The following is a 22,132-nucleotide window of genomic DNA, read 5'->3' as shown; positions in this document are numbered from 1 at the left end:
AATTCAGGGAAGACACAGGACATCAACCTTCTCAATACATTCTGCCATCTCCAACTATTTATGTATATACAGGCTCTGTTCTCTCTGCTTGACCCACTTGGTTGAATGGTGTGCCTAGTTTCAGTGTGATTTTGTTTACTTGCATAGGGAAAAGCAGAGGTTTCGCGTCTATGTGGTGACTCCCCTGATGCCAGGTTTCGAAGGAGATATCTCGACAGGGGGAGGGACAGCAATCCAAGCTGTCATGCATTTCAACTACAGGTACACTCTCAATCTGCATTCAGGTGCCTGAGTTCCAACTCTTGTCATCTCCCCGCAACTTATCCCTGAATGCGCTCCACCCTCCCCAGATTTCTGAGTTCTTCAAATTCTGGTCTTTTTGCTCATTCCCAATTTTAATCATTCTCCATTGGCTGCAGCCATCTCCATTCCAAACTCCTGGGTCAATTGCTGAGGCTCACACTCACAAGACAGTACTGAGGGAGTGCGGCACTGTCAGACGGTCAGTACCGAGGAAGTGCCGCACTGTCGGAGGGTCAGTACTGAGGGAGTGCCACACTGTCAGAGGGCCAGTATTGAGGGAGTGCCGCACTGTCAGACAATCAGTACAGAGGGAGTGCGGCACTGTCGGACGGTCAGTACCGAGGGAGTGCCGCACTGTCGGAGGGTCAGTACTGAGGGAGTGCCGCACTGTCGGAGGGTCAGTACTGAGGGAGTCCTGCACTGTCGGAGGGTCAGTGCTGAGGATGCGCCGCACTGTCAGAGGGTCACTACTGAGGGAGTGCCACACTGTCGGAGGGTCAGTACTGAGGGAGTGCGGCACTGTCAGAGGGTCAGTACTGAGGCAGTGCAGCACTGTTGGAGGGTCAGTACTGAGGGAGTGCCGCACTGTTGGAGGGTCAGTACTGAAGGAGTGCCGCACTGTGAGAGTGTCAGTACCGAGGGACTGCCGCACTGTCGGAGGGTCAGTACTGAAGGAGTGCCACACTGTCGGAGGGTCAGTGCTGAGGGAGCGCCACACTGTTGGAGGGTCAGTACTGAGGGAGTGCTGCATTGTCAGAGGGCCAGTACTGAGGGAATGCCGCACTGTCAGAGGGTCAGTACTGAGGGAGTGCCGCACTGTCAGAGGGTCAGCACTGAGGGAGCGCCGCACTGTCAGATGGCCAGTACTGAGGGAGCGCCGCACTGTCAGAGGGCCAGTACTGAGGGAGCGCCGCACTGTCAGAGGGCCAGTACTGAGGCAATGCCGCACTGTCAGAGGGTCAGTACTGAGGGAGTGCCGCACTATCAGAGGGCCAGTACTGAGGGAATGCTGCACTGTCAGAGGGCCAGTATTGAGGGAATGCTGCACTGTCGGACAGTCAGTACTGAGGAACTGCCACACTGTCAATGGGTCAGTACTCAGGAAATAATCTGCCATTTGGTGGGCTGCATTCCTTCTAATTTTCTTTCTCGCTCTGTGAGCCTCTGAGGTTGGTGGTTTGCAGTGATCAGTGTGCCAATGCCAATCTCCATGAACTTTAGAGTAGCTATATACACCCTGACTACACAGCTTACAGGGAATGTTGTACTGACGGAACACCTCATTGTCACAGTTCTAATCATTCAGATTAGATTTCTGTGAATCCAGTGTAAAGGTTCCCAATTTTGATGATGAGCAGCCGTACTGTCTTCTGCTTTCTTTACAACATTAACCTTTAAAGTATCACCAAACTGGATGACCGCATCATTATCATATTGCTGTTTGTGGGGCCTTGCTGTGTGCCAATTTCCTGCTGCATTTTCCATAAAGTAATGGTGACCACACTTTAAATAACATTTCTTTGGCTCTAAACATCTTGGAAAATCCCAGTGACAAAACAACTTATTTAAACATAATCCTCTCACTCACTGCTATCTCAGTCATCCATTCTTCATTTACCCGGGAACCAAATTAGCTCACCCAGGAATTCGCTTTACCAAGTAGGAGATTGGACTGTAAGATTGAACTGTCTGTAGCCAGCCCTACATGGGATGGGGATTGAGGATCTTGTAATTCCACTGTTTAGGTATCTGGCTGAGTGTGTTGGTCTGTGGTTCAGAAATCTAATTTCACCTTCCTCCTTCACAGGACCATTGGCAGAGGAGAAAACTCAATCATTGAACAACTGAAGAGAGAAAGTAAGTCTGGTCTACAGTGGGCAATTAATCTCTGTCAGGAGTGAGGACTGGACTAGCACCAAGCCAAAATCATTACCCTCAGGCATATTGCTGAAAGGGAGAGGGAGAGGGAATTCCTTCCACCAGAGGGAAGGAAGGAACAATATTTCCTAGGAATTATCTTCTTGCTATCATGGAGGCTACACTACATTGGCTTGACTTTCCTCTCCCTCACTCCCCAGTTTCTTCCCTTGTCTCCCAACAACAGTTTATAGAATCCTTATAGTGTGGAAGCAGGCCATTCAGCCCATCAAGACTACACTGACACTCTAAAGGGCATCCCACCCAGACTCATCCCCCTCCCTCATGCCTGGAACTCTGAATTTCCCATCGCTAATTCACCGAGACACTCTAAGCAATTTAGCATGGCCAATCCATCTCACCTGCACAGCTTTGGACTGTGGGAGGAAACCCTTGCAGGCATGGGGAGAATGTGCAAACTCCACACAGACTATCACCTGAGGGTGGAGCCAGGCTTCCTGGTGCTGTGAGGCAGCTGTGCTAACCACTGAGCCATACGAGCCACGCAACAGTTTAACAGTTGCCAACTCTCAGCGAAAGTATTCCTGGAGGTTTTTTCCCTCTGAGCTCCCACTATTAATTGATCCTCGCAACACCACGCCTTCCAATAGACTGTTTGAAAAATGGATCAAATGGTCCATTAAACCAATGGGTTTGTTTTGACTTTAGACAAACAGCTATTTTCTCACGATCGCCAGAGTATATTTTTTATTTACTCATGGAAAGAGAGCATCATTGGCTGGGCCAGCATTTATTGCCCATTCCTAGTTACTCTTGAGAAGGTGGTGGCGCCTTCTTGAACCACTGCAGACCATGGGCTGTAAATAAACTCACAAAGCATTCAGGGAGGGAGTTCCAGGATGATCCAGTGACACTGAAGGAACAGCGATATATCTCCAAGTCGGAATAGTGAGTGGCTTAGAGGGGTACTTGCAGCTGGTCATGTTCCCATGTATCTGCTGCCCTTGTCCATCTGGATGGTAGTGATTATGGGTTTGGAAGGTGCTATCTCAGGAGCCTTGCTGAATTGCTGCAAGGAATCTTGTAGATAGTACACACTGCTGTCTCTGTTCAATGGAGTGAGAATCTCTTCCTTGCCTTTCTACATGGGGCTTGTTTTTAATAATGTTTTCCTGCAGCTTAGCAGTTTATTAACTCACCCTCCACTCCCTCCTATCTCTGTTCCACCAGTGGACGATCTGTGGATCAATTATTTCTCAGTGTGTGGTCTCCGGACCCACGTAGAATTGAATGGACGGTTGGTCACTGAACTCATCTATGTCCACAGCAAAATGCTGATTGCAGATGACAACACAGTCATTATAGGTGAGTGATCTTCAGGGTGGTGAACGGAGGGTGGGATGGCTTTTGACAGAGCTGAGGCATACAGGACCAATGGAGGCCATTCTGCCAGTTGTGTGTGTGTGTCAGCTCGCTGAAAGAGTTATCCAATTAAACTCACACCCTTCTTTGTTGACACAGCCCTGCATCCTCCACACTTCAATCAGTTATCCAATTTCCTCCTAAAGTTTCCAGTTAAATCTGCTTCCATTGCCCTTTCAGGCAGTGCATTATTGATCACAGCAAACTGCCATTCCAAAACTTTTCCCACTTTTCATGGAATCCCTATAATGTGGAGTCAGGCCCTTCAGCCCAAAAAGCCCACACGACCTCTGACAGCATCTCATCCAGACCCATCCCCCTATAACCTTGTAACCCACCTAATCTCCACATCCCTGAACACTACGGGCAATTTAGCCTGGCCAATCCACCTAGCCTGCACATGTTTGGACTGTGAGAGGAAACCGGAGCACCCAGAGGAAACCCGCACAGACACAGGGAGAATGTGCAAACTCCACACAGACAGTCACCCAAGGACAGAATCGAGCCAGGGTCCCTGGTGCTGTGAGGCTGCAGTGCTAACCACCGAGCCACTGCCTCCTTTCCACGTTTTATTTCCAGTTTGATATGATTTTCAACCTAGGTCCTAAACACGGCCAGTTGTGAGATTTGAACTCCTGTCCTCGGCATGACTAGTTCAATCATGTTTGGTATTTGAGACCAAAGGGTTCAATGAACAGTAGGCTTTTACATTGTATCTGATCACATTATCTGGAGTGTTTGATGGGTTCATTATTCAGGAAGCTTTACTCTGTGTCTAGCCCTATCCTGTACTTGTCCTGGGAGTGTTTGGTGGGTTCAGTGTAGAGGAGGCTTTACTTATGGTTTAAAAGAGTAGAGAAAATTATACTTTTGTTTACCTTCAGTTTAAGACAAATAGAGAGACTTTTATCTTCAATTCACTTTAAGTTTAAAAGAGTAGAAGAGACTTTATTCTGTGCTTGCTCAGGGAGTGTAGGGAGTTTTACTTTGGGTCTAACCACATGCTCTCCTTGTCCTGGGAATGTTTAATGGGGACAATGTCAAAGGAGCTTTAGTTTAGGCTTACTTACATTGTAAAAAGGCAGAGCAAGCTTTACCCTGTGTAACCCAATGACTTGGGAGTGTTTGATGGCGACAGTGAAGAGGGAACTTTACTTACAAGTTAAAAGAGTTAAGAAAGGTTTACTCTGTATCTAAGAGATAGTAGGAACTGCTGATGTTGGAGATTCTGAGATAACAAGGTGTAGAGCTGGATGAACACAGCAGGCCAAGCAGCGTCAGAGGAGCAGGAAAGCTGACGTTTCAGGTCTGGACCCTTCTTCAGAAACTTCTTCCTGCTCCTCTGATGCTCTTGGCCTGCTGTGTTCATCCAGCTCTACACCTTGTTATCTCATTTACTGTGTATCTAAGTTTGTGCTGTACCTGTCCTGGGAGTGTTTAATAGAGACAATGTAGAGAGAACTTTATTTTGAGTTTAAAAGATGAGAGGAAGCTTTACTTCATATCGAAGCCGTGACTGTGCCTTCCCTGGGAGCGTTTGATGGGAGCAGCGTAGAGAAAGCTTTACTTTGTATCTAAGTCTGGATTGCTAGACTGTACCTGCTCTGAGAGTGCTTATTGAAGACAATGTAGATAGAGCTTTACTTACAATTTAAAAGTGCAGAAGGAGATTTACTTTAATATGAAATAGTTAACAGTAATTTCAATTTGACCACCCCTTTTTAATTCCAGATTTTTATGAGATGAAAGGCCACCAGCTGCCGAACTCATGTTCCCGAAGCATTAACCTGGATTTCTGGATTACTAACCCAGTGAAATTTCCACAATACCATGTTTCTGTCACCTATGTGACACAAATACATGTTATTTCAAAGAAGAACAGGGGGATTTCTTTCCTGTGTCTTGGCAAATATTTATCCCTCCACCAAAACCAGAGAAATTAACTAGTTATTAATAGATTGGTGCACGTGGGAGTTTGCTGTGTCCAATCGTGAAGTTGTATTTCTGACATTGCAGTAGGAATTGTGCATCAAAAAAAATTGTGTTATCCAGTTGTATAGTGCTTTGGACGCCCTGAGATTGTGAAGGATGCTATAAAAATGTAAGTCTTTCTCTGTGTGTGTGGGGGAAACCATTTCACTTAAATTGCAGTACAGATCAGCTGCACTCTGAGGAGGCAGGCTGCGAGTGGATAAATACATTTTATGGCCGGGTGCTTGGAGGGGCTAATACTTGGACACAGGTGATGTTGTAATGACTTTTGCGTTTGTGTCTTGTTGTGAACTCAGGTTCAGCGAACATCAACGATCGAAGTATGCTGGGAAAGCGAGACAGCGAGGTGGCAGTGATTGTAGAGGATACAGAGTTTGTGCCATCAGTGATGGATGGGGCTGAGTACCAGGCTGGGAAATATGCTCTGCATCTCCGACTGCACTGCTTCAAGTGAGTCCCCACATAGGTCCAGAGACAGGTACTGAAAGAGATCTCGAAGTTTGCACACTTTCAGTGACCTCTTCACGATAACCAACATATTCCATGGCCTCCAGGTTACTGGTCCAGTTAAATAACTACTACATTCCACTTTCGCTCTACATTGATTGTCTAATTGCACACAATTGATAAGCCACTGCCTATAAAAGCTTCTTTGTGCATTTCTGTGACAGCCTGCGAACTGAGGGAGCATGTAGACATGGTAACAGAGATCTGAGTGCAGGAAGGCAGCATTTCTGGTCTGGTAAAAGGACAAGCCTATTCCCTTTTTAAACTCATCTGGTTTATGACTTTACCATGAGGAGGTGGGGATTAAATAATTAAAGCAGCTCCTGGCAGGAACTGGTGGTTGTCCCAAAAGTGAGGATTGATTCCAGTCCTAGTCACACCCAACCACAATAAAAAAAGGGAGGTACAAAGCTGGGCTTATGGCATGCTCTCAGTGGAAGCAACATATGATAGTGGCAGCAGTGTGTACCATCCTCAGTAACTCACCAACGTTCCTTCACCTGCACCTATCAAGTCCGTGACCTCTACCATCTAGAGGGACAAGGGGCAGAAAGCTACATAGGGATACCAAGCGACCCTCCAAGCCACTCACCATTTTGACTTGGAAATATATTGCCATTCCTTCACTGTCACTGGGTGAAAATCCCGGAGATCCCTCCCGAGCAGCATTTTGGGTGTCCCTGCACCACATGGATTACAGCAGTTTTAGAAGGCAGCTCACCATCACCTGCTCTAGGACAGCTAGGGGTAGAGACCGAATATTGGTCCAGCCAGCAACGCACACATCCAATTTTTAAAAAGAGGGAGCTGTTCTCTTAAAACCAAGCAAAGATTTTCCCAGTAATCAGGAGATTTCCTTGAGATGTCCAAAGTGCCCAAATTGTGAATGTACTGTAGGAAGTTGTTTCCAGGCTGTGATTTTTGCACTTTGTATCTATGTTGTTTCTCACAGGCTTATTTTGGGAGCTTTAAATGACCCAACCATCGAAGTGCAAGACCCCATCAGTGAGAAGTTCTTCAAAGAAGTCTGGATTCCAACCAGCGCACGGAACGCTACAATCTATGAAAAGGTACAACAGGTTCCTTCACCCTCCTGTGCTCAGCTGACTGCACGCCAGGCACAGCATTTTCATGGAATCATCCAGTACAAAAGAAGGCCATTCAGACCACTGTGCCGGTTCCAGCCCCTTTAAAGAACAATTTTTCCCACTTGTGCACTTTCCCCATTCCCTGCAAATCTTTCCTTCCTAAGTATTGGCCCTACTCCCTTTTGAACCTTATTATTGGGCCTGCTCCCATCGCCATTCCATGCAGCATGTCACAGCTCACAACAACAGGAAGAATTATGTGACAGTATAAAAGAAAGGGAGGCTATTCGGTTTTAATCTCTGTGTCCTGTTTACTGACCCTGGAGCCAATGGAAGCTCTTCTCCCATAACGTGCTGTCAAAAGTTGTGAACAGTGTCATGAAATCTGTCTCCAAACTTTCTCTGTTCTCAGGAGAATAGCCTCAGCATCTCCAGTCTCTCCTCATCACTGAAGTCCCTCATCCTTGATAAGACTTCAGTCACTCTCCCTCTGCACCCTCTGCAAAGCCCATGGATCCTTCCCGAAATGAGCTGTTTATTTTTTGGAAATAATGACTTTGTATACATGGGGCCATATTGTAGATGCAGTGGAGAAGCAGACAATGGAGAATCAGAACAAGAGTAGGTCAGTACAAGTAGCAGTAATCCTTCTGTTCTTTTCTCCCTTATGTGTTTATCCAACTTCTCTTAAATGATGATTCAATAATAATTATGTCAAACAATGTCCGCGGTAGCAAGTTCCACAGAATTCTTCCCACTCACTGGGTAAAAAAAGAGTTTCCTCTATTCTCTATTTCAGTAAGTAATGCCTACCTTGAGGTCAAGTTTCCACATAGGGCCTACCTGCAGTTTCATTGTAAATTGCAACCAGAATTGGCCTGTTTCAAATCATCAAATATAAAATCTGCCGTGAACCCACTATGTTAAGGCAACTTTGTAGAGTGTAAAATTTGATGTAGATATCTATTATTTTAAAAAACATTCATGTTATCACAGTACATACATGCTTACTGTGAATAATGAGTATTATTTGCGTGGAAAGAGGTGTGTCTCTGTTACATTTGTAGTATGTGCTCCAATTCACTAATTCAGCAGACGGTTTCATCTGTTTAAAATAAAACTTATTTATTTTCACAAACCTATCCTGAATGAATGCATATACACATACATACATATGTGTACACACACACACACACACACACACACACGCACGCACGCACGCACGCACGCACGCACGCACGCACGCACGCACACACACACACACACAATATTGCAATTAATTCATTCTCTTGATTAATGACCTCCAATCTGCCACACAACAGATCCATGGTTCCTTAAGGGGATCTGGTGATTTAAAATCAGAAGTAAGGATGTTTCTGAAGCAAATGATTCAGATTGTGAGGTTTCTTGAGGTCGAATGTCTAGGAGATTGGCTACCAAATGATCATTGTAACTGGCACAGGTTAAATACTTTGAGATAACAAGGTGTAGAGCTGGACGAACACAGCAGGCCAAGCAGCATCAGAGGAGCAGGAAGGCTTGGATTGCTGAAGATCTTGTTTCAATGCTGTAATTTTCTTTGTTCTGTTCTTTGTGATTTAATGATTAATAATCTTAACAACTTCTAGCAATTAAAATTCATAGTATAACATGCCTGGACTGGGTGTACCAACATGTTTGAGAGACGTGATATGGGTGAAGTTTAACTAAAGCATCTGAAAATGGGTTTACCAAAGCATATAACGACATCTCACTTCCTCAAATATTAAATAATAATACTAAATCATTAAAAATAATCTTGCAACATTTTTCATCCTAGATTGGGATTCAATATTCAGTCATTAATAAAAGAAAATAATTCAATCTAACTATTAGAGAGCTCTTTCTCCAAAGGATTTCACTTTAATATTTTGATCCTGGTCAGAGGTCATTGGGAGCCGTGCTCTGGAAAGCATGCCCTGTTTCTGGGAAGGGCTTACTTCTGCAAAAGATCCCAGAAGCTCAAATTACTCTGAACATTGCTTGCACTTAAAATGTTCTGGTGTTAGTTTGACTTACAGTAGTGTATGTATAGACCCTGCGTTAGAATGCTTCTCAAGTGAAAACATCTTCCCCGCCCTTATCCTGACATTTTTAATTTCCTCTATCAGAGCACTCGTCAGTCTTCTCTTTTCCTTCGGAAAAAATCCCAATCTGTTTGGCATTTCCTGATGAATAAGCTTCTGCAGATTAGCCACTTCCAGACTTAGTGATTCCAAGATCTCCCCCAAAGCTTCAACCTTCCACCATGTGTACCTTTCAGCTCAGCCACAATTCTGCTCACTGCTGGTGGTACGTGATAATGTCATTGGGTTAGTAATCTAAAGGGCCAGGCTGGTGGCATTTACAATCAATAAATCAAATCTCTACGCTAAAGGTAGGCCCAGTACTCCTGACCATCAATCACATTGAGTCATGTTAACCTGATCTACTGATGTCCTTCAGGAAATGAAATCTGCCAGCCTTACCTGGTCTGGCCTACACATGACTCCAGACCCACAGCAAGGTGAATGACACTTAATGCGCTCTGAAATGGCTGAGAAACCTGTTTAACTACTGCTAGGGGTGTGCAAAACATGATGGCCTTGTCAGTGATACTCACCTCCCGTGATCGAAAAAGTAAAAGAAAACTTTCATCAGGACACAACCTTGGGAGCTCCCCAACTTAAAATCGGCTCACAGACCAGCAACACCTCTATTAAAAAACAAAATCCTTATCATTGTTTTCAAAACCTCATTGCTCCCTATCTCTAGAATTTCCTCTGGGATCTTCTGGAATCCCAGAACTCTTCCAGTACTGGTCTCTCGAGCATCCCTGGTATTAATCACTCTATCAATGGCAGTGTGCCTTTGGCTTCCTCAACCCCTGAGCTCCCTCAACCCCTGAGCTCCCTCAATAAACCTCTCTGGCTCTTTCAAACCTCTTGAAGCTGCTGAGCAAAATCTTGTTTCTTTTAGTCACTCGCTCTAACCCCTTATGTGACCCAGTATAAATCCTTGATCAACAGATGACTTCAAACATGTTTACTGGTTAAAAGCTGCCCTACAGATGTAGGTGCTTGATGTGTGGGGCAGCAAGGAAAGCTGGAGGGAAGTGGAGAATCTTTTGTGTTGCTTAATAAGCCTAAAAAATATTTTCTTCTCCCGATTCAGGTCTTCCGGTGTCTCCCATCGGATCTTGTGAGGAACAACATTGAGTTAGCAGAGTTCAGTGCTAAGGCGGGCCTGCATGAAGAAGATCCAGAAAGAGCTGTGGAAGAGTTGAAGAAGATCCGAGGATTCTTGGTACAATTCCCGTTCTGCTTCTTGTCTGAGGAGAATCTCCTTCCAGCATTGAGTACGAAAGAGCGGATGGTCCCAATGGAGGTGTGGACATGAAGGAGTGAGAGAGAAGAAGAGAGAGTGTGGGAGGTGCTTTGTCCATGAAGAGAAGGGGCACAACAAGCTGGTTATCTTCCTATTGTGTCCAATACTGGTGAAGGTGTCTATTGGAGACCAACATTACAGTGAAAAGTTGAGGAATTATACCAGTGGTTTCATCACTCAGGATATTCAACCTCTTGGCTGTAGTGCTAAAGGACAAATAGGATCCATCAACTCAACATTCAACCCAGGGACAATGAAGAAGAACTTTTGAAGATTTTTAATTCTTGTCATTATTCAAAGCAGACACTAAATATGGAGCAATTCAAACTCTTGAAACTCTGTCTCTATCAGAACTTTTGGAAGACTTTTTAAACTTTCTCTTGGTGTAACTTGTGTTTTCCTCATGGTGCACATGTGGGTCGATGCTGGGGAGTGGAACCTCGCATTATCTCTGATGCTGTCACTTGCCTAGTTCAGCTGAACAATGATCAATCTTTGTTTCGAGTTCCAGTAACTCTGCCTCAGATTGTTCCACAGTCTTGACCTCCCTGCCGGGTCTCTATTTTCCCAAATGCTCTCACATTCAGCCTGTTTCTTTTTTGTCACTTTTAGCACCTTCAGAATGTCTCCAAAGAGTAGTTGCTCTCAGTTTTATTGTACTATGTAATATCAGAAATACTCCTGTCAGAGGAGCCGTTTTCACCTCCTCCTTTCCACATTATCCAAGCCCCGACCTACTGAACTCTACACAGCCAGATCCAAGTTAGGGCAATTTTGTCTCACAGTAGTCACAGCATAGAAACAGAAGATTTGGCCTTTCTGTTCCCTGCTGGTGTTTATGCACTACATGAACCTCCTCCCACTTTTCTTCATCTCTCCCTTTCTCCCTCAATTTATTCGGCTTCCCCTTAAATCAATTTGTCCCATTCACCTCTCTGATCGTGAACTCCACATTCCCAGCTGCTTCCGAAACAAAATTGCCACCTCTGCCCCCAGGGAGAGAGATATCACACTGCTTTCAGTTCTTGTTTCTTTAGAGCAACAGGGTAATCTTTGCCAGTTCTGGAGAATATACATATTTGAGTTGAAGTATAAACTCCGATCCTGTCTCCACAAAGGTGAGCTTCTCCAGCACTTTCTGCTTTCATTTCAAATCTTCAGTATCCACAGTGTTTGGATCGTGTTTTATTATGTAATATAATAGGTAATGTTTAGTTTTAATTGGCAATTAAAATGTTTGTCAACCTTTAACTGTAGCTTCTACATGCCAACACGTCTCCCAATCAGAGTCCACTTGCCAACTAAACAGCACTGTCTTCTCATACACTAGGAGTGTGTTCATCCCTTTTACTTTGGTATACTTCTTATGAATTGCCTTGTTCAATGCAAGATGAAAACTTTAGCAAAATCCATCTTTTGTCAGTAATACTTTAATTTTATTGACGGAAATAATTAATTTGGTCAAAAAAGGATTCATCGCTGGATTGCAGTCTACTTTCACCCAGCAGGCGACAGTACAGAGTCCCGGCCCAAAACGTCAGCTTTCCTGCTCCTCTGATGCTGCCTGTCCTGCTGTGTTCCTCCAGCTGCACATTGTTTTATCTCTGACTCCGGCATCTGTAGTTCTCGCTATGACAGTACAGCTCTCTCTGGTTGTCCTTTCTGTCTATTATTCTTAAAATTCTCCCCGTCGCAAGGTGGTGTTCCTCATGCTTGTAGTGGAAATAAATGCAAATGTGAAAACACTCATGTTAGAAGCAGAGTAAAGCCCCTGTCTTTAGCCACCTCACCAGTCCCACTCTGGTCAGGCACAATATGGGTTAGCTACAGAGTAAATGGTACAGTCCAGGCTGGCCGTTACTGAGGGAGTGCTGCACAGTCAGAGGTGCTGGCTTGCGGCTAAAATATTAAATTGTGGATCTTCAGAGATTTTATGGCAACATACAGAGGGCAGAAGATTCATTAAAAACATGAAAATGTGCTGTTTAGCGCACTGCTGTTCATAGTGCCTCAATGTTCCTGGGTAAAGTATAAAGTAGGAAACAAAGTAAACCATACACCATTCCAAAGCATTTTTTTTCAATTTTGTGACTCCTCAGTTCCTTCATAGAATCCCTATAGGGGGAAAAGAGACCATTCAGCCCATCAAATCCTCACTGACCCTCAATGAGCATCTGAACCAGTCCTGTATTTACCATGACTAATCCACCAATCCTGTACCATCCCTGGACATAATCCCTGGATAATTTACCATACCCAATCCACCTACCCAGCACAGCTTTGGACTGTGGGAGAAAACCCGTGCAGACACAGGGAGAATGTGCAAACTCCCCACAGACAGTCACCTGAGGCTGGAATTGAACACAGATCCCTGGCGCTGTGTGGCAGCAGTGCTCACCACTGAGCTACCATGCCACCACACCTCCATGCTGTACTAAATTAGGAAAAAAGATTGTGTTGTGGTTTAGCAAATTTATGCTACCCTGAACCAAGTAGTCTAAAGACACATCGTTTTTTTCAGTGTTTTTAATCCAGTAAAACATTCCGAGGAGCTTCACAGGATGGATTATCAGGCAAAATTAACATTCAATCACAAGAGGCATGAGAACAGGGGACCAAAAACATGATCAATGATCTGAGATAACAAGGTGTAGAGCTGGATGAACACAGCAGGCTGAGCAGCATCAGAGGAGCAGGAAAGCTGATATTTCAGGCCTTGACCCTTTAATGAGACCCTTCTTCAGAAACATGATCAATGAGATGGTTTTACGGACCGTCTGAAGGAAGGGCAGGCAGAGGGTAATAGTGAGGGAATTCTAAACCAGAGCGATCGGGGAGCTTAAGGCATGGACGCCTGTGAAGGAGCAGTTCAGAATGAGCAGCTTCAAGAGGCCAGAATTGGAGGGGTGCAGAGGTCTCGAAGGGTTCGGGGGGAGGTAACTAAGATAGAGAACAACCAGGCAATGAAGTGACTTGAAGATAAGGAAGGGAATTTTAAAATTGAGGTGTTAGCAGTTTGGACCCTCATGGGTCAATAAGCACAGGGGTTTGCTGATGGTATTGAGAGGACTTAGTGCAAGTTGTGGGTTTCTGCTGCATTTATGTGTAGTTAAGGATGGGAGAATGGTTAGGGAGCTTGAGATATTCCAGTCCTTAAGTGACAAAGTGGCAAGGATGAGAGTTTCAGTCAAGGCAAGAATGGTAATGGGCAGTTCTGCTAATGAAGGGGAAGCAGAAGCAAAGTCTCTTTGGAAGAATTGGATGAAGTACTGTCACCTAGTGCTGTGGTTTTACCAACAACAACTTTGTTGGCACTTTTCATGTAGTAAAATGCTCCAACAGCTGCACTATCCAAGAAAATTTGACACTGAGCCACATGAGGAGCTAGTGATCAAGGTCAGCCCATGAGATGGGTGTTGTGGAAAATTTTAAAGAAAGATGCAAAAGTGGAGAGGCTTAGGAAGGAACTCACTAATCCTGAGGGTCGTGGTAACTGAAGGCACATTAACCAGTAATTGGGGAGATACTAGAATCGATGTTGTTCAGGCTCTCTGCACACTACAAAGTAATTTGCTGAATGCAGCTGATCTCCCTCTTGCCGAGCAGCTTGTTAATTCATGCTGTACACAAACTCTCTCTGTTACTGCCTGTGGCTTTTTGGACTGAGCTGGGATATAAACACCAGCAAAACAAAAATAAAACCCTCAAACTATAAAGATTCCAAGATTCATTCTGATTTTGCTGATCAGCCCACGTACTCCAGAACTAGAGGTTATGTTTAAAATCAGGGGCCCTCCTATCTGAGACAGAGGTATGGAGAGTATTGTGCATCGTTGGAATGCTCTGTGAAGGATGGGGAGGCAGAATCATTGGATATTTTGAAAGCAGAGATGTCTACATTCTTGATAAGCAAGACAGATGAAATGTTAGAAGAAGTATGTGGGAATGTGAATTTGAGGTCACAATCAGATCAGCCATTATTTTATTAAATGAGGAACTAAGTGGTTCCTTATTCATACATATGCTCAAATGCACTTCAAAATCATTGATATTTTTCCAAGTGCTTTTCCATTTGCATAATGTAAACTAAACCATTAGCTGTTTTATCTAATTTATATTTTCCTGTAATGAGTGATCAAAGTGAGATATTATTTAAGACATTGGATGATATCAGTGGCTATCCTCTGCCAGTTCCTGGTGGCCATGTGTGGATATGGCGTTTGTAACTGTAAAGCTGCAACTGTGGCAGTGGATAGTTGGAACTCTGATTAAGAGCTGGTGTTGTTTTCTAGTCAATAAAGGACTCTAACAGCCAGATATTTGGATCAGATGTGCAGCCTGCTTAAGTAGGTATTCTACAGAGGCTATAACCTTTGACCATGTAAATACCACACTGAGACTTTTTACCACAGCGAAAGCTGTTTCCTGCAGTCCAATCATCAGAAATATAAAGTCCAGAAACAAGAGTTATGTAACCATCACTAATCCGTTGAAACAAACTGGTTATTCATGACTTTTTCATAAAATAAATGATCTATCATTACTGTCTGCTGATTCACTTTCTTCTTTCTATCGAACAAGATGAGATTATTCAGCTCCTGAAGCCTGTTCTGCCATTCTGTTACATCATGGCTGTTATGGGTCTCAATTCCTTTCTCCGTTTTTTTTGCTTGATTCCTCTCTCCCCAAAGCCTGTCCACCATTTAAAAGCCACATATCAGGACTGTAACGGTATACTCTCTATTTGTCTGGATTAGTTCAAGTCAAACTTCTTTCAAGAAGCTTCACACTATCCAGGACAAAGCAGCCCAATTGACAGGCACCCCATCTACCACCTCTAATGTTCACTCTGTTCACCACTGACACAGAGCAACAGAGCTATGTCCCACATACAAGGCGCAATGCAGCAACTCACCAAGGCTCTTCCATCTGAAGCTTCTAAACCATGACTGCTCCACCATCCAGAAGGACAAAGACAGCAGATACATTGGAACATCACCATTCGCAAGTTCCCCTCCAAGCTGCTCATTATCCTGACCTGGATCTGTATCAGTGTTTCTTCAGTGATCCTGGGTCAAATCCTGGAACTCCCACCCTAAAAGGCACTTTGGGTGTCACTACACCCTAAGGACTGCAACAGTTCAAGAATGTCCAGGGCAATTAGGGATGGGCAATAAATATTAGATAAGCCAGTGACACCCAGATCCTGCAAAGAATAAAAATTATAACGAAAATATGTCAATTTCATTCCTGGATAATTCATTTGTGAGCTCATTGTTTATTGTCCAATGCTCTAAGAAGAGTTGGAAAAAGCCACTCCAGATCTCAGGAATTTCTAAGGTAAGGAATTTTAATTTGTTTCCTTGGAAACAGTGGAGGATTAAATTAAAAACTTCCAACTTGGATGTTGTACAAGAAGGACAGCAGGGACTGGCCAGATAATTACAGACCAGTTTAGTTTGATTTCAGGGAAATTATTGGAAAACGACGTCTCAGGGATAGCATTAATCAATACTTGGAAAAGCAGAGATTGATCAGGGACAACCAGCATGGATTTATTGGAGGGAGATCATGTCCAATTTATCTGAGTTTTTGAAAGGGTGACTAAATATACTGATGAAGGTAATGCAGTTGATGTGGTTTACATAGACTTCAGTAAGGCCTCTGACAAGATCCAACATGTAAGGCTGGTCCAAAAGATAAGAGTACAGGGATAACAAGGGGTGGAGCTGGACGAACACAGCCGGTCAGGCAACATAAGAGGAGTAGGAAAGCTGACGTTTCAGGTCTGGACTCTTCATCAGAAATGGGGGAGGGGAGAGGGGCTCTGAAATAAATGGAGATGGGGGAGGCAATGATGGAAGGTGGATAGTGGAGCAGAGAGGTGAAGAGAAAACGGACAGGTCAAGGAGGTGGGGATGAAGCCAGTACAGGTGAGTGTAGGCAGGGAGTTGGAATGGGGGATGGTCAGTGAGGATGGAGGGGCGGGTAGGTGGGAGGGAAGACAGACAGGCCAAGGAGGTAGGGATGAGGCTAGTAGGTAGGAAGTGGGGTGGGGGTTGGTCAGTGAGGTGGGAGGAGTGGATAGGTGGGAGAAAAGATGGACAGTTCAAGGAGGCGGGGACAAGAGGGGCTGGTCTTGGGATGAGGTCAGGGGTGGGGAGATTTTGAAGTTTGTGAATTCCACATTGATACCATTGGGCTACAGGGTTCCCAACTGAAATAGGAGGTGCTGTTCCTGCCACCTTTGGGTGGCATCGTTGTGACACTGGAGGAGGCACAGGATGGACATGTCGTCCAAGGAGTGAGAAGGCGAGTTGAAGTGATTCGCGACTGGGAGGTGCAGTCATTTGTCACGAACTGAGCGTAGGTGGGTTTTGTTCATTATATCTAAACATTTTAGTTTATTACCTAGAACAGGCCTAACATGGGAAGAGTACAAACACAGTGAAGCATCCCCGGGTCTAGGCCCGAAACATCGGCCTTCCTGCTCCTCTGATGCTGCTTGGCCTGCTGTGTTCATCCAGCTCTACACCTTGTTATCTCTATTATTGGCTGTGAAATAGTTTTGAGTATGCAACAATCATGAAAGCTTCTACAGGCATAGACTGTACTTTGAGATCTGTAAAGGAGGCTGTATTATCAACTTCTGCCTTCTGCTCTCCTGCAGTTCTTACACTTCTCTCAAACCTTTATCCACTTTCCCTTTCAGACTGTGTTCCAGTTCTTAGAGGTAAAATTTCACGTTGATCGCTGTGTAAAAACCTCCTCCCAAATTTCAAAATGCTTTCAATGTCTTCAAGTTCATCGTGAGTTCAGCTAATCCACAGATTTAGATGAACACTTTGTGGTGTGACATCACCTGAAACAATTTCATTAAAAACTGTCAATTATTAACAAAACTTTCATGTGTTCAATGATAATCATTTGTAAGGGGGACTAACAAGTGTTTCAATGACACTTAAGGACAGAGGTTCTGTTCCTGTGGCCAGACCAACAAATGCAAGTCTGCTGAAGTGGAGTTTTCATTCTGCTTCTAATATTTAAGGGGTTAGGTGTTATTAGAAAGTATGGATCAGAAGAAGCTCACACGGTTGTGTTTCAGCCTCTCATTCTGAACATTGGGTTTAAGTCCCATTCCTGAGACTTAAGGCAACATTCCATACTGGCTCTTCCTGTGCTGTACTGAGGGGATGCTGCAGAGTTGATGGTGCTAAATACCTGAGAGTTTAAACTGAGCCTTTTGCTACCCTCTTGTATGGATGTGAAAGATTCCATTGACATTATTTTGAAGAACAGCAGTGCACTTCTTATAAATATCCTGGTTTAATGCTTTTCCTTCAGCAACAATAACAGCCTTGCCCCCTACCCCTCCTCCTCTTCTTCCAGCTATTATTTTATTTGGGAGTCACCAGAACGCTGGTCGATTTCTTTTCCCCAACTTCTCCTTTTAGTCACTCAGTTGTCCCTTAATCAGCCCTTAGCTCACCTTTTTGTCCACCTTCCTATCTGTCCCATCTCCATTATCCATCTCACCAAATAATCATCCCTATCTCGACAACATTCTCATCTTCTCCCTCCATGCACAGTCTGAACTGCAGTAGTTTTATCCAACTGCTTAACATGATCACTCTGGTTGTGTTTTGGCAACAATTAGATGAAAGCAAAACATAAATGGAGCTTTACAATATATCGAACCCTGAGCTGTCTTTTTTTTAGGAGTGTTTGATAAGGACAGTATAGAGAGAGCTTTAACGCTAAGAGAGCTTTACACTGTACCTAGCCTTATGTCATTATCTTCTGGGAGTTTTTGATGGAGAAAGAGTGGAGGGAGGTTTACTGTGTATGTAACCCTGTGCTGTACTTGTTCTGAGAATGTTTGATTGAGAAAGTGCAGAGGGCATTTTACCCTGTATCTAACCCTGTGCTGTTCCTGTCCTGGAAATTTTTGATGGAGAAAGGGTAAAGGAAGCTTTACTCTGTATCTAACCCTTTGCATTACATCTCATGGGAATTTTTGATGGAGAAAGGATAAAGGAAGCTTAACTCTGTATCTAACCCTGTGTGTTACCTGTCCTGGGAATGTTTGATGAAGACAGTGTAGGGACAGCTTCACACTGCATCTAAGGCAGTGCTGTACCTGGAACAAAAATAGAAGTTGCTGGAAAAGCCCAGCAGGTCTGGCAGCAGCTGTGAAGAAAAAGTTAGAGCTAACGTTTTTGGGTCAGGTGACCCTTTCTCAGAACAGTGCTGAACCTGACATGGAAGAGTTTGATGGGGACAGTTTGAAGGGAACTTTACTCTGTATCTAACCGTGTGCTGTCATGCTGATGATCATGCTGAGTGTTTGAGGTTCATCAATTTCAGTTTTCAGCTCTAGCAGTTCTTACTTCAAGGGGGACAATAAATAAATAAATATTCTGCGAAGGATCTCAGGCCAAAATGTTAGCTTTCCTGCTCCTATGATGCTGCTTGGTCTGCTGTGTTCATCCAGCTCTACACCTTGTTAACTCAAATATTCTGAGAAATTAGTTTTGTGCCTGAGCAAATTTGGGAAGACCCCTGCACAATGATATATTGCTATCCTTCACTTTCTTGTGAACGTAAACAAGGCTGAGAGCTTAAAAATGAGAGCTTATCCCGTCATCTGAGGTTCTGCTTGTGACACTGCCCTGAGGTGGGATTCCTGCTGACCTGAGATAACACCATTTGAAACATTCAAAGTGAGCTTTCAGTTCAATATAAGGTAATGGTTCTGAAAGGGTTAATGTTAAACATTGTATTAAGTTCCCCTAATCTGCCAATGTCTTAAAGTGTCAAGTTTTTGAAATTGAGATTATTATTAGATCTTGTTGGGTGAAGACACATTTCCATATGTTTCCCAATTATCTTAGTAGCAATGACAAAGATTTTTTTAAAATTATAAATCAACCCGTTCAGAGATGTCGTTACACAACTCTGGAACAGGTGGGACTTGAACTGGGCCTCCTGGTCCAGGGGGTAGGGACAATACCACAGCACCAGAAGTGAGCCCTGTCCAACTTTAATGCATTGGTGCCAGATTGCAATCATACAATAAACTAAATCCTGTTTAAGAGGAGTCTCTTCTCTTGAACTTATTCAAGGTTTCCCTCTACCACTTATTACAACTCTGACAGGGGAATGCACTAGAAATCAACCCCCAGTAGCCCGCAAGCTGGCAGAAAAGTGTAACTGTTTTATTCAGTCACAAAATTTGTCAATTTGTTTATCTGTTGTACTGTTAGCTAGGACAAGAAAGGGAGTACAGACTGGGAAGATAGATTGAGAGGGTGAGGAGAAGAGGGGTAGCTGAAAGATTGTTGGAAAGGTAATTGATAAGTTGGGCTGAATGGCCAGTTTTTGTGTTGTAAATACAATGTGGAGAGCAGAACTGGACATAATAACCATCAATGCGCATTAACTGTGTGGAAGAACATCAGCAGATGCCTGGATTTAGGTTTACATTTCAAACCCCATTCTTTACATCATGAGGACCTGCCAGTTGACCCTTTCCTTCAGAGTTTGATTGGTTTTCGTCGCCGGTGGTCTGTTTTCCCTGGTCAGTTGGGGATGAAGAAAATTGAGCGTCATCATGTGGTGGAGTCATAGATTTGGTACGAAGTTCTGTTAAATCTGATTGGTGAATAGACCTTTGGATTAATCTGGCCTTTAGCTTTCTCCTTCCTTTCTTGGCCTTCTTGCCTGAAGCTGAAGCTGATCGGCTCACAGAGACATTGGATGCTCCTTTAAGTTTTTCTGGATCGTCTTGGTCATTTCTACAGAGTAAAAGTAAAGAAACAAAATTCTGTGATGCAAGAAATTAGGAATGAAAAATGAGAAAGCTGGAAATCCTCAGTAGATCTGGCAGCAACAGTAGGCTCTGATCTATTCTTCCAGCTTCTCTGTGGCTGTCCTTTCTGTTCAGATGATATAAGTATCAATTACAAATTCCTTTTATCCTCAAAACAGGATTTTCTCATATCCCAGTTAACCCCATCCTTGTGTATTTGTAAGGCTGAGATAGATGTGTTCTTGATCAGTAGGGGAACGAAGGGTTTTGGGGAAAATGCAGGGAAGTTGTTGAGAGGAATGTTGGATCAGCCATGATCCTGTTGAATGGTACAACAAGCTTGAGGGGCTGAATGGCCTACTCTGGATCCATTCTAGTTCACACACCTCCTTCTCACCCCTTCCTTTCCCACTCAAAGACATCATACAGTTCCTCTTGTGCCCCTTGTCCCTACCAGCCTATGTATTCAAACATCTTGTTCCACCATTTTGATCACTTCCTTCATAGTCCCACCTGTAATCATATCTTCCCCTCACCTCCCTGTGCTGCCAACATTCCCAAGGGACCACTCTTTCTGTGATACCTCAGTCCATTCCTCTATCACCCTCAACGGATATTCCTATTCATGCAGCAACTTGCATGCAAGGTCCGGATGTGCAGCACCTTGAACTCCTTCATTGTCATTGTCCAGAACCCCAAGCATTCTTTGCAAGAGAGTCAGAGATTTGCTTATGCATTCTTAAATTCAGTTTACTGTTCTCTCTTCAGTGTATCCATGCAGGATGCTTTGTAATTGCTGTTGGGAGAATTTCAAATAACTTGAAAAGAGGACCAGAGTAACATTAGAAGGGAAAATAAAGAAGACAAAATAAGAAGAGACTGAGAGCACACAAATAAGAAATGATGAGATGTAATGTAGAGTTAGAGTAATTGGAAATGTGATCAAGTGTAACTCAGGGTTACTGTGCATGTATGTGTGTGTGTGGTGTAGTATATCAGAAAGTATATTGCAACGTGACTCAAGGAAGGGCAGGAATATATTCCTGGACACAAGGTATTCAAGAAAGATAGGGAAGGAAAGAAAGGAGGACACTGTTAAGAATGGAGAGTATTACAGTGCTCGAGAGAAAATGTCCTGAAGGTGTCACGGACAGAGTCTATTTGATTAAAGATAAGAAACAATCAAGCAAGCCACTGGGTGTGATCTACAAGCCACAACACAAAGGAAAGGTACAGAGAAACATATTTGCAAGGAAATTAGAAAGAGGTGCAAGAATTGAAGTTGTGGGGGACTTTAATTTGTTTAATTTTCATTTATTCATGGGATGTGGGTATCACTGGTTGAGCCAGCTTTTATTGTTCATCACTAGTTTTCCTTGAGAAGGTGGTGGTGAGCTACCTTCCTGAACTGTTGCAATTTATTTGGTATCGATCGACCCAAAATGCTGTTAAGGAGGGAATTCCAGGCTTTTGATGCAGCGATACTTAAGGAACGGCAATATATTTCCAAATCAGGATGCTGAATGGCTTGGAGGAGAGTTACAGCTGGTGATGTTCCCATGTATCTGCTGCTGTTGTTCTTCCAAGTAGTATTAGTCATGAGTTGGGAAGGTGCTGTCTAAGGAGCTTTGGTGTCATTCTGCAATTCACTTTGTAGATGGCACAAACTGCTGTTACTGAGCATTGGTGGTGGTGGGAGTGCTTGTGGATGTTGTGTCAGTCAAAT

At 43.8% G+C, this 22,132-nt stretch overlaps 2 protein-coding genes across 8 annotated transcripts in view; one reads left to right on the top strand and one right to left on the bottom strand.

Annotated features, from left to right (window-relative positions):
* LOC125457787 (phospholipase D1-like) overlaps positions 1-14,311 on the top strand; it is a 169,598-nt gene extending 155,287 nt beyond the window's left edge. For all 7 annotated transcript variants that reach the window (XM_059651188.1, XM_048542382.2, XM_048542383.2 and 4 more), the window contains 6 exons: positions 148-261; positions 2,111-2,160; positions 3,412-3,546; positions 5,892-6,045; positions 7,055-7,172; positions 10,383-14,311. In XM_059651188.1, the coding sequence (XP_059507171.1) occupies positions 148-261; positions 2,111-2,160; positions 3,412-3,546; positions 5,892-6,045; positions 7,055-7,172; positions 10,383-10,607 (796 nt within the window). In that variant the 3' untranslated portion in view covers positions 10,608-14,311. The remainder of the gene's footprint in view (positions 1-147; positions 262-2,110; positions 2,161-3,411; positions 3,547-5,891; positions 6,046-7,054; positions 7,173-10,382) is intronic.
* A 5,556-nt stretch (positions 14,312-19,867) lies between these two features.
* LOC125457485 (centrosomal protein of 128 kDa-like) overlaps positions 19,868-22,132 on the bottom strand; it is a 38,009-nt gene continuing 35,744 nt past the window's right edge. The window contains exon 11 of the mRNA XM_048541712.2: positions 19,868-20,392. Within this exon, the coding sequence (XP_048397669.1) occupies positions 20,083-20,392 (310 nt within the window). The 3' untranslated portion in view covers positions 19,868-20,082. The remainder of the gene's footprint in view (positions 20,393-22,132) is intronic.

This window comes from Stegostoma tigrinum, chromosome 14, assembly GCF_030684315.1.
Source record: "Stegostoma tigrinum isolate sSteTig4 chromosome 14, sSteTig4.hap1, whole genome shotgun sequence".
Taxonomy (NCBI): Eukaryota; Metazoa; Chordata; class Chondrichthyes; order Orectolobiformes; family Stegostomatidae; genus Stegostoma; species Stegostoma tigrinum.
The sequence above is the reverse complement of the archived record's forward strand: the minus strand, read 5'-3'. Positions and strand labels throughout refer to the sequence as shown.